Source organism: Papaver somniferum, chromosome 3, assembly GCF_003573695.1.
Source record: "Papaver somniferum cultivar HN1 chromosome 3, ASM357369v1, whole genome shotgun sequence".
Lineage (NCBI taxonomy): Eukaryota > Viridiplantae > Streptophyta > Magnoliopsida > Ranunculales > Papaveraceae > Papaver > Papaver somniferum.
The window spans coordinates 127,164,286-127,175,196 of NC_039360.1; the positions used below are offsets into that span (position 1 = coordinate 127,164,286).

The window sequence follows — 10,911 nt, forward strand, 5'->3', positions numbered from 1 at the left end:
ACTAACCTGAAGTTGAATTCTGGTGCAGAATCGACCGAATCCACCCTAACCTTTATGAATCTGTTAAATCACCTCCGAAATTTATATCTGGATCGATCTATCTCTCAATCTGTCGTGAATTCAAATCTGAGATCAAAAAAATAGATTTCAGAATGCTTTCAAACTAACCTGAAGATGAAATCTATTGGAAAAACAATTAAAATCTGATTCATCGCTCTCTGTGTGTCTGTCTCGCTCTCTCTCAATCTCAATCTCAGATCAAAAAAAATAAATCAAAAAGCATGGTTTAAATACTAAATCGATGGAAAGTCAGTTCTGGAATAATAAAAAATCGGAAATCGTTCTAAATTTGGACAAACTCGTCAAGATTTGAACGAGACCGTAAAACACTTGTGATTTTTGGATTAGAGAGTCCTGGGCTAAAAAAAAAAGGTGGCAACGTTCAACAGCCCGGCCCCGAGAGCACCTACCAACTTTCATATTAGGCTCAGATAAGGGGAGACGTGGCTGATTATGGGATACAACTTTGATGACTGCTCCGCACGTTTATGCCGTTGATTTGGTCCAACTAAAAAATTAAAGAAAAAAAATCTTTTTTTCGTTGGACATAACTAAATTCTTTGATAGAAATGGCTACTTCTACTTCAACTCTACAGTTCCAACTTTTGAGACCCTCAAATTTGTTTTTAAGAAAACCCTCCTTATTAATTTCTTCCACGCCCAAAACTCATCTAACCCAATATCTGAGCCACATTCATTCTCCAATAAAATCTACTTATTCTCAATTTACATCTTTATCATCATCATCATCAAAACCTAGATTCTCAGTCTCTTCTGAGAGTAATTTTGGTGGGTTTTTGAGTAATCAGAAGAGAAGGAGAGGGTTTTATAGTGAAAGAAGAGGAGTAGTAGCTATGGCTGGAGGTCCTGTTCAGAAATCAGAGGATGAATGGAGAGCTATTCTGTCTCCTGAACAGTTTAGAATTCTCAGACAGAAAGGAACTGAGTAAGTTTTTACTGACCAAAGTTCTGAAAAAAAAAATTGGGGTTTGAATTATCTTTACAATAAAGGGTTGCTTAAAAATTGCATCTTTTGTGTTGATACGATGAATTCATACCCCAACTTCTTTAGCTATATGCATGGGTTTGGTTGCATTAGGCTTACTGCAAAATGCTGAATTTTCTTATGCTAAATGTCTGATATGACTATTAACTGCTGATTTTGGCTTTATATTTTTCGTGGTTTTTTCCTTGTTTTTATCAGAATTCTTCAATAGGATAAAATTAGGATCATACATGCACAATTCTTCACATAAGACGGAGAGGAGGTCACTGCATGTTATTTTATCAGAAGTTGATGTTTGAATGATGATGCCATTATCATATTTTACAACCTAGACCACCAAGTACTGCAGAAGCTGTGAGACCTCCACATGGAGAACATGCAATGACCTAGTCAGGGTACCAATAAGCACAATCCCCTAGTCAGGCATCATAGTAAACATTAATTGCAATAGTATTCCTCAGAAGGGCAATTTTGATAGGCCAGTGGTTAACAGTGAGGAGTCCAACTAATGCGCCATTAAAATGTTTCAAATCCAGCAGTGATGCAGTAGTTGGTGTGCAGTGCTGCGTTTGATAAGTTTTGATGGGTATTGATAAACTATTGCTTTGAAAGGGCTTCAGATCCTCTGTCCTGTTTTTCCTTTTCCCATGCGCGTCGTGTACCAGCCAGTCGTAAGATGACACATGTTCTTTATTTAGCTGCCTAATTACATTTGGTTAACTCCGGTTAAATTGGAAGAAGAAAAAGAATTAACATTTTGAAAAAAAAAAGAATCGAAACTCTTCTCTTCTTCTTAGTCGAGAAGTTTCACAATTAAAATAATATAATGTAAAAGCTTTGCTTTGAATTAGACAGAAGTACATTTGTAGTGAAAGAAACTTCCCCTAATCTTCTCCGGATATCGATAAAATCAAAAGAGATTCAAACAGCATTCTTGATATTCTTAATTTCTATTTTATTTTTTCAGACGACCGATTCAAACAACATTCTCGACATTCTTAATTTCTAAGATATCTTGACCTAAAACTTCATTACTGTTTCGTTGCAATATATGTTGAAAGAATCCTTTCTTGTTGAGAAATTGGTACGATAGGCATACAATCAGTATTAGGGGCTTTCTAACATCTCCTCTTCTTGATCAAAGAAAACTGAAAAAAAGGATCATTATCTTTGGAAAGAAGCAAAACAAGGATTAGAAAAATAGATCTAAGTACTGGACAATGGATTCATTTCCAAAGCAAACTAAGTTAAATGATAAAATCAATTCAAATCCTACTATAATTCAAGTTCAAAACCTACTATAGGAGATTTCGATCACAAACATTCTTAATTAGGGTTTTAGTGTTGAGTTTTACAATATTTATAGGCTTCAAACATGATAAAAAAAAGTAGTAAATAGTTAAAAACATGTGTCATGTTGTGAATGGCTGGTACAGGGGCACAGGGGAAAAATGGGACAGAGAATGCGGAGCTCTCTGAGAGTATTGAGTTGTGACAATCAGTTCCATTTGTGGTCATATTTATATTTATGGAAGGAAAGAATAGTATAGCTCCAGTCTAGACCAAGTCTATGAAGTATAGGAAGTAGCAACAGTCCGGTATCTAAGTGCTAGCTGGCACAATTCATGGTGTATATTGTGGATGATAGTGTACGTCTAAATTTAGTTTCAACTTGTATCAAAGTTTGTTGATCTCTTAAAAATTTCATTCATTTAATAATGTCACAACTGGTAGAAGTACGTACAGTTGCTGGTATCTTAAATTTATGTTTTTATTTTGATTGAAAGACGAGTGAAGTTTTTAAGAGATCAACAAACTCTGATACTAGTGGAGATTGAATCCTAGTCTTAAGTTGTCATCCACACTGATAATGCTTAGTTTAAGAATCTTCAAGTCACTTTTGTCAATTTAGTTAGTTGAAGGACTTGGGATGAATCTTTGGATGACATTCTTTCTATTGGAAGTGTTTATCCTTTTATCAGGGAACGCACTCTGATGAATTTATTGGAGACGGTAGAGCTTAATCAAACTTTATTTGTGGAAGAACTAGAGAATCAGCCATCAACTTAGAGTTGGATAAGGGGTGTTTGTCTAGGTAGATCAGCTTGTTGTCTTTGAATCTGTGTTCTTTGAAGAAAATCCAAGAGACGCGGTCTCAAGTTTAGCTTGTTTGTTCTTTGGGAAAATGAGGAAAATGCCCCAAAATATGGTGGCACCTTGGGAATATGTCCCGAGATTCCAGTTTTTGGGAATATGTCCCGAGATTCCAAACATCCGTCTAAGCATGTTAAGTAGTCAATTATATCACACATGTGCGATTACACATGGGGAAAATTAACAGATATGCCCCAACCAAATCTGTTATGTGAACACCACATGACGTGTGATGTAACGGTTGATAATATATTATGTGTCTTGTTAGAAAACCACACTTATACCCTTTATATAGAAAATTTTTACCTACTTATCCTGGGCCTCCAGGTTTGAGCCACGCGTCCATCGATCATCTTCTTCACCATGGTTCAACCAGTTCCACTGGAATATTAACTGTTTTCGATGGAGGAACTGATTTTAAAAAGAAATTTGTTCTTTTTTGTGACCAAACTAAATTAGGGATTTTACAATCCGTAAAAAAGAGGCCGCAAGCTCGAGCTTTTCAATTGTTAGTTTTATGGTTATTTTATGAAGCTAATGGTATCACTATGAAAACCACCATGATGAATTGTGATAAATAAACATAGGGTTTGATTTACATAATGTTTTTGAAGGCCCAACTGGGTTTTGTTTTTCACTCACTGCACTGCTTCTCTGTGTTTTACCTTAATGGTATCATAGACGGATTTTTGGATGGCTGGGCATATTCCCAAAAATTGGAAGCTCGGGACATAAGCTCGGGACATATTCCCAAAATGATACTGAGTTTTTGGGACACATCACCAATTTTCCGTTGTATTTTCTAAAACTCTTTATATGTATGCCCATGGATTCTCACACATACAAGGCAAGGCGACCTACTTCAGTTCTGGTTTTCAAGGTGACCTCTATTATCGAAGTCAGACCAGCAACTATTTCGAGAGGCCTTGATAGGTAGAGATGTGGCTGAATATGGACACCGCGTTCCTCATGATCTGGTTTAGAAGACTTTTTTTGTTGTCGGACATGATAGCACGTCTAACTAGATAAAAGACCCTTCTCCCAAAGTTGCTGCCACATTAGAATTTGAATTGAAGAATGGAAGAACAAGGCAAACCTTAGAGAGTTTAGAATTCCAACTGAAGAATGGAAGAGTAAAAGCAAATCTTAGAGAGTTTATGGTTGTGATTCACTACCTAGTCCACATCATTGTTGTGAAGGGACTAGTTCTTATGGGTGTGAAGGTGTGAAGGTGTGAAGGAAAAAGCGCTAGAGTATCATGCGTTTGGAAAATGTAATCTAAGAAAAAGGAAAAATGGGACCCATAACTTGAAAGATACGTTAAATAATCGAAAACGTAGGAAAATGCATAATGATTTCGCACTAAAACTTGAATAACATTATTATTTTGGTGTGATTTTCACAAGGGGACTTTCTCAAGAAATTTTAATGCGAAATCATTACGTGTTTTTCTATTTCTTTTTATTTTTTATTATATGTTTTAAGCTTTGGACTTTTCTTTTTTCATTTTGGATTTTTCTTCCAACATGTAAAGCTTTTGCATTTCGCTCTTTGTTCCTTCACAACCACAAGACTTAGTCCCTTCTTCACAAAGATGTGTCAGAGGTTGTGAATTATGTGAGTGGCAATTCAGTCCCTTCTTCACAGAATGTCAATTGTCAAGAGGCTTGTGAATTCTGGCTCTTATGAAGCCTTGGATAATCTGTGCCTTGCAAGCCAGTTTCAAGGAGAGCTAGGTTCATTGAGAATTCTTGTATTCGTATGAGGTTTGGCTCAACGATAATTTGATATGACTGTATACTGCTTTTATTCGGATTCATATTTGGCACTCGTCTGTTTGTTTAATTTCTCAATAACAACAGAAACGGCTACAACTGTGACAGTCCGCATAATGTTCTCAATTAAGACATTACACCATTGTTTCTTCCCATCAAAGATGAAATGAAGCTCGAAGTTCTTAGTTTATTCATTTGAAGTTTGAACAATGACAGACTGACATTTTCTAGATAAGGTGTTTGAAGTTCATTGTCTTTGAACTATGAAATGTATAGTCGGTTTCTTCCACCGAGTGGTTTAGAGTTTAGACAATGTTTAGAAATAGCAGTAAATGAAGCTCAATTTTGAATGATGCTCATGTTGATATTTGATATACAGGTATCCAGGTACTGGTGAATACAACAAGTTTTATGGTGATGGGGTTTATACTTGTGCTGGTTGCAACACACCACTATATAAATCAACCACTAAATTTGACTCTGGTTGTGGTTGGCCAGCTTTTTTTGAGGGTCTTCCTGGAGCCATTACACGGACTGTAAGTTTCTCACTCTCTCACTCTCTCTCTAGACATCTATCTAATCTTACTCAAACATTTTGTTTTTCACTTGTTCATTTCTGTCCTGCTTCTCCTTTGGGTTATTAGATTCATGTTAACAAGATGATCAATGTTATTTCAGGCGGACCCTGATGGAAGGAGAATTGAGATAACTTGCACTGCTTGTGGGGGTCACCTGGGACACGTTTTTAAAGGCGAAGGGTTTAAGACACCTACAGATGAACGTCACTGTGTTAATAGTGTTTCTCTCAAGTTTAGCCCTGGTTCTTAGTTCCAAGTTTACTATACATGTTGACATGTTGTCTCTGTAAGTGACCAGCATAAAAGTCCTGATGCTTTGAACTATATCAGTATTTTCTGTTACCTTGAATAATAACATTTCATTTTCTTCCCAAGTATGTTAAGAATTGGATCCTGAATTTTATAATGCAAAATGAGGTAGTTCTCTCTGACCCCTGGCTTGTATTCATTTGTTGGAAGTTGCTCTATTCAAGATCTGATTGTAGATTGTTGCTAAAAATCCAAATGACTGACCAACATGTCATCGATCTAACTCAGCTTTCTCAGTTTCAACAGCTTGCCTGAGATGCTGGTTTGATTTTTCAATTATTTGTGTATCAAATGAGGGTGTGTATCGCATTAAAAATAAACAAAATAAGTGATCATGGTGTTAGTGGAAGAAAGTGTTATATCGGTGTCTAGCGATTTCATCTTTTTCTTGTTGTAGTTGTGTTCATATACACTGAAGATTCTTTTTAGCTCTCGGAATTGGTAATTAAAGAACATCTCTGTAATTTTTTTCACATTATTTGTCGAGTTCCTGGCCTTCTCCTGCCATTGTTGATGTTCTTCTTCTTGTTGCTTCTGCTCTCCATCTTGCACTTGTTGTTTGGTTACATTCATTGTGGTTCTTGTTGCAGTCTCGTTCTTTTTGCCACTTTAGACATTCTTGCACCTGGATGTTGCATTTCTAGTTTGTTTTCTCTTTCATTTTTGGTTACAGAAGTGCTTGAGCATGAAGTATTTTTGTCCTTGTATGAGTGTATCACCAATAAATTCAAAATCTTTTGATTATATCTTACCAAAGCAAAATTCATCAGTCTTTTATCAACAAGTTTGTTTTTGATTGAAATTGATTAAGCTAGATATTTTGCTGGGAATCGAAGAGGCTCATAGGGTTGCACCTTAGACCCAATTTTGCTGACCCAGTAAAACCAAATTGGCAGACCAAGTAGAAACTAATACAAATTGCAACAAACTCAATTTTTTTCCTCTTTGTTGCATCTTCATTTCCACCTTCTACACTTCTGCTTACAACTATCAAAGAAATTCCAAGCCTTGAAAGAAAAACTTGGTAGAAAGAGTCCGTGGACATGGATGAAAATAAAATTATTCTTCAATTTTACAAGAACAGGGAACAAAAAACAATAAAAAATGATTGCTTATTAACCAAATAAGAATGTGTATGCCTGAGTCCTGACAGGCAAAGTAAAACTGAATTCAGCTTTTTCGTAGTTTTTTCAAGCTTTTAGAGCTACTGGTATTTGGTGAATAGCATACAGCAGCAAGAACAATTAACACCGTGGATAAGAAGGCTGCGGTAAAAGTAACATAAGATACTATTTGAGAGTGTGCCTTGTTGCCAGAAGGGATTCTCCAAAGAACAGCATCAGCTAGGGATTGGACGTGTTCAGCTCTTTTCGCCCAAAAACATCTTTCGCGTGCCCCATTACGTTCAGTGGAGCAACGAATAAACAAATCTGGAATACTCACTTCCACGTTTGAGTAACCACTTCCATCAAGAGGCTACAAAAGAATAGTAGCCTTTCAGAATCCATGCATTTTCAAATAATTCAATCTAACATAATGGATAGTTCTATATTCGTTCATTTTTGTGGTTCTTGCCAGCTAAGAGTCACCAGTTGGAGTGAGCAACCCCAAACAAATGCATTTTACAGAGACAGGGTTATCGCCGATTTTTTCATATGGTAACAACTAATACAGCTATTAACTTCAACTCACCGGGTATCGTGCATGCAATGGAAGCTCTAGGTTGATTTTCAATTCATCGGTGTGCTTCGATAGAATGTTGTGACCTATATCCATGTGAACTTCGACAACTGATCTGTTGGAAAGAGCCGAAGGTAATTCCAAATTTGTATCACCAAAAACAGCAGCGTCTACAAAGACTGAAACATAGAACCTCTCGTCTTTAGAAAGTTTAAACCAAAACAGAAGACTTACTAATTTGCTTCACATGAAGAAGAGCAAGAGTAGTACCACCACGTTGGACGAGATGTTGCAACTCAAATGGGTCTGCAAAGACTCCAGATGGTAGTCTTTCAATAACCACGGCTTCACAGAAGTGCTCTGGTAGCTCTGATATGGTTGTATGAGGCTGGATACTGACCCTTAAGGAAGAAAATAAGCGACGATGAGAGCCTTCACCAATCAGATCCCTGTGCAAAACTGGTACTTTAATCACTGTATTTAGATTTTCGAACGATTTACAGGGGTGAAGGAGAAAGTCATGCTTCAAGAAACTTTGGAAGTTAGAATCAATTATGATGTCGTGTTTGTTCAAGTAAGATTCCGAAAGATATTTCTCCGAGCACGGCAATGAGCTGGTGTGTTGTAGGTTGTTACACTTGCCAACCTGGAAATTAAGGTAGGAGGACATACACAAAATAAGAACTTGTTTATAAATATGAGTAATTCTTCTAACTTAAGCCAGCATTCTAATATCAGATTGAAACAAATAAATCACCATACAGGTAAAGTAAATATGTTAACCAGCAAAAAATCTCAGGTAATAGGTGCGACTCACTGATCTTGTTGGAAGATGGATGAGTAAGAATGCAAGCAACAAGTACACGTACAGTGGGCCCCTGATATCCATAGATTACCTGAAACACATGACAATATAACTGTAAGACTACAGATGTATCCGGCTGCAAGAAACATGATAACCATTAAGAAAAAATAGAAAAGCACACAGTACTAGACAGAAAGAAACATGATCACTATTAAGAAAACAAAAAAGATTAACATGCTCTAGATTTCTCTTGGAGTTGGTTTGACCTTGACTAGCTCAGATATTCTACAAGGCATCTCATTACTGACTAAACTTTCCGTAATCTTAAAACTTAAAAGAGTTTGTCCCAAGAGTGTGCCTTATCCAGTTATCTTAAGCGGGGTTTTCATTTGATTTTAGCACTAAACGAAGTGGTTAACTAGCGAGAGGCCAGCTCGTATTTGTTAACAAAATGGAGTACGTCACCAAATCAAATATTAACGTTTATCCCATTAAAGCAATACAGCAGACAGAGGAAGAATTCAGCTCAAAGTGTTAACTTCAAGAAACTTACCTCCGGTATGCAAAACGAGAAGGCCAAACAAATCTGGTCAGTTTCTCCTTCTTTCTTTCTTTGGCCTGTGTAGTAATCTAGTCTCTCACAAACCTAAGCACACTAGAAATATCAGCACCAAAGAAAATGAATGAAACCCTTAGAGACGAAAACACAGTGCAGACGGTAAAGAAAATCTAGCACAACGAATAAAGGCAACACAAAACTAAACCTAACAGTACTAGGAGTAACAAAATTTTCAGAAACAATAAACATGCTATAAACTATACAGCAAACAAAGAAAAGAAAGCACATGGACATGTAATGATGCAAAATATAGCTACTAGATTTCTGAAGGAAACTAGAGGTCTAAAACCTTACACAAACTAAAAATTAAAAGCAAATATGCTAATATATAAAATTCCTAAATTTTAGTGCATCTACGATGACAAAATCAGCACTAGTTACTCCTGTTAACCCTTGAATGATGCACAATAAGAAGAATAATAAGAATCCTAAAAGCTACAAGAAACAATATGAAAAAGTTAACTAACTTACACAAATGAAGCAAAAATTTACACAACCAAGTACTGAATAGCGGCTAAAAACACTACATTAAAGAGAAACAAAGAACACTTCCATCAATTTAAGCAAATATATGTACTTCATAAACAATCAGCAAAGTAAAACCTATACACTGTCTGCCAACTCTCCTAAATATAGGATCGTGATACAAAAATACTTCAAAAGGGGACAATTCAACTTCATGAGCTATAATGTTAATCTCTGGCATTACCTATCTTCATTTTTAGGCCATAAATAATCACAGATTTATCTCGGTCAGTTGAAAAGGACTTGAATAACAACATAGAAGGATTCTAATTACCAAGGAATCAAGGATGCATGACACACAAGGTCAGGGTAGTATCTTGCCATTCTGAAATTGAACTATCCTTATACTATATAATTCAGAACAACACATAGAAGAAAAAAACTTAGGTAGTATAAATCTTAATTACTATGACAGAGTTTCATCTTATCCCTAATAAGAAAACTAAAATAGAACCAAATATAAATCCTATTTACTATGACAGCCAATTGCAAAACCTCAATTTATAAGGTATTTTCTGCCCGAATCAAGGCTCTGATTGTAAGCAATAGCTATCAACTACAAATTACAACAACTCACCATCAATGTCAGACCATCTCCATTCGATACGCCCTCAAAAACCAACTTGTACACAAATTGTGCTGTAAATTAACGTGTCGTCTTTTCACATTGGTTTATTATCCATGAGATTTCATCAACTGATTGTGTAAAAGAGTAGCTGGTTATCCTTTCCCAGATTCGACATCTACCTATGAGTTCTTCAAGCTAGGTAATAGAAATGAAAGAGTGAGAGATTAAAGGACGGACGGGTTTGGTGGGAGAAACTAACAGTGGGGAATTAGGTTTTGAGAGACTAAAATTTTGAGAACAAAGGAAATGACCGTGAAAGGAAATTGAGGAAGTCCGAAAGTGTGCGTATTTTTCTAAAACGTGAATAACACACCTGGACTAACAGTTTGGCCCATGTAAATCCAACTATACCGCTGCATCTGTTTTTTGCTCGTGCATTTTGTGCATCCTGGGCTGGTGCAACATTTCGACTTTCGGTTCCTGGGAAGTCCTCGTGTTGATTGTCTTTTATTGATAAAAAAAAACATTTCGACTTTCGGCGGTACCTTTGTCAGACCAAACACATTCTCTTTACTCTCTCATGTATTACACGCAGCAGCATTTTTTCTTTTGTTATTCAGATGTCAACAACAACATTTATTTTTCCAATATATGAAGGATATTGTGTTGTTGAGAGTTGGAATCCATCCTCTGAAGAATGCTTTATTTCTTAATTCGTTTATCTCCATACATATTAGAGTTTTGTCACTAAAATTGACAAAGGGGAAGATTGTTAGACCACTACTCGGTTGAACACACCATGCGTTGGTATGTCAAGTTTGGTTGTCATATT

The 10,911-nt window shown here is 36.2% G+C and overlaps 2 protein-coding genes across 3 annotated transcripts; one reads left to right on the forward strand and one right to left on the reverse strand.

Moving 5' to 3' along the window:
* Positions 1–605: 605 nt before the first annotated feature.
* Positions 606–6,004, forward strand: LOC113357320 (peptide methionine sulfoxide reductase B5-like). The gene is made up of 3 exons (XM_026600690.1): positions 606–1,006; positions 5,375–5,531; positions 5,674–6,004. Exons 1-3 carry the CDS (start codon positions 630–632, stop codon positions 5,821–5,823), a joined length of 684 nt encoding a protein of 227 aa, XP_026456475.1. The 5' UTR covers positions 606–629; the 3' UTR covers positions 5,824–6,004.
* Positions 6,005–6,897: 893 nt separating this feature from the next.
* LOC113357322 (phosphatidylinositol-glycan biosynthesis class X protein-like) lies at positions 6,898–10,407 on the reverse strand. Of its 2 annotated transcripts, none has more exons than XM_026600691.1 (6): positions 10,089–10,407; positions 8,921–9,013; positions 8,380–8,458; positions 7,833–8,208; positions 7,575–7,741; positions 6,898–7,358 (listed from the first exon to the last, which is right to left on the reverse strand). In XM_026600691.1, the coding sequence occupies exons 3-6, from the start codon at positions 8,449–8,451 to the stop codon at positions 7,053–7,055; spliced, it is 921 nt and encodes a 306-aa protein (XP_026456476.1). In that variant the 5' UTR covers positions 8,452–8,458; positions 8,921–9,013; positions 10,089–10,407; the 3' UTR covers positions 6,898–7,052. The 2 variants fall into 2 exon arrangements, with proteins under 2 accessions (XP_026456476.1, XP_026456477.1); XM_026600692.1 differs by having other exon boundaries at positions 8,921–9,022.
* Between the last annotated feature and the right edge of the window lie 504 nt (positions 10,408–10,911).

What these genes read in the sequence shown, in the direction of transcription:
- LOC113357320 (XM_026600690.1), top strand. Translation starts at nt 630, where the DNA reads ATGGCTACTTCTACTTCAACTCTACAGTTCCAACTTTTGAGACCCTCA. An exon ending in CTCAGACAGAAAGGAACTGA is followed by an intron (nt 1,007 to 5,374) that starts GTAAGTTTTTAC and finishes TTTGATATACAG; the next exon opens with GTATCCAGGTACTGGTGAAT. An exon ending in CTGGAGCCATTACACGGACT is followed by an intron (nt 5,532 to 5,673) that starts GTAAGTTTCTCA and finishes ATGTTATTTCAG; the next exon opens with GCGGACCCTGATGGAAGGAG.
- LOC113357322 (XM_026600691.1), bottom strand. Translation starts at nt 8,451, where the DNA reads ATGGATATCAGGGGCCCACTGTACGTGTACTTGTTGCTTGCATTCTTA. An exon ending in TCCATCTTCCAACAAGATCA is followed by an intron (nt 8,209 to 8,379) that starts GTGAGTCGCACC and finishes CTTAATTTCCAG; the next exon opens with GTTGGCAAGTGTAACAACCT. An exon ending in ACATCTCGTCCAACGTGGTG is followed by an intron (nt 7,742 to 7,832) that starts GTACTACTCTTG and finishes TCTATGTTTCAG; the next exon opens with TCTTTGTAGACGCTGCTGTT.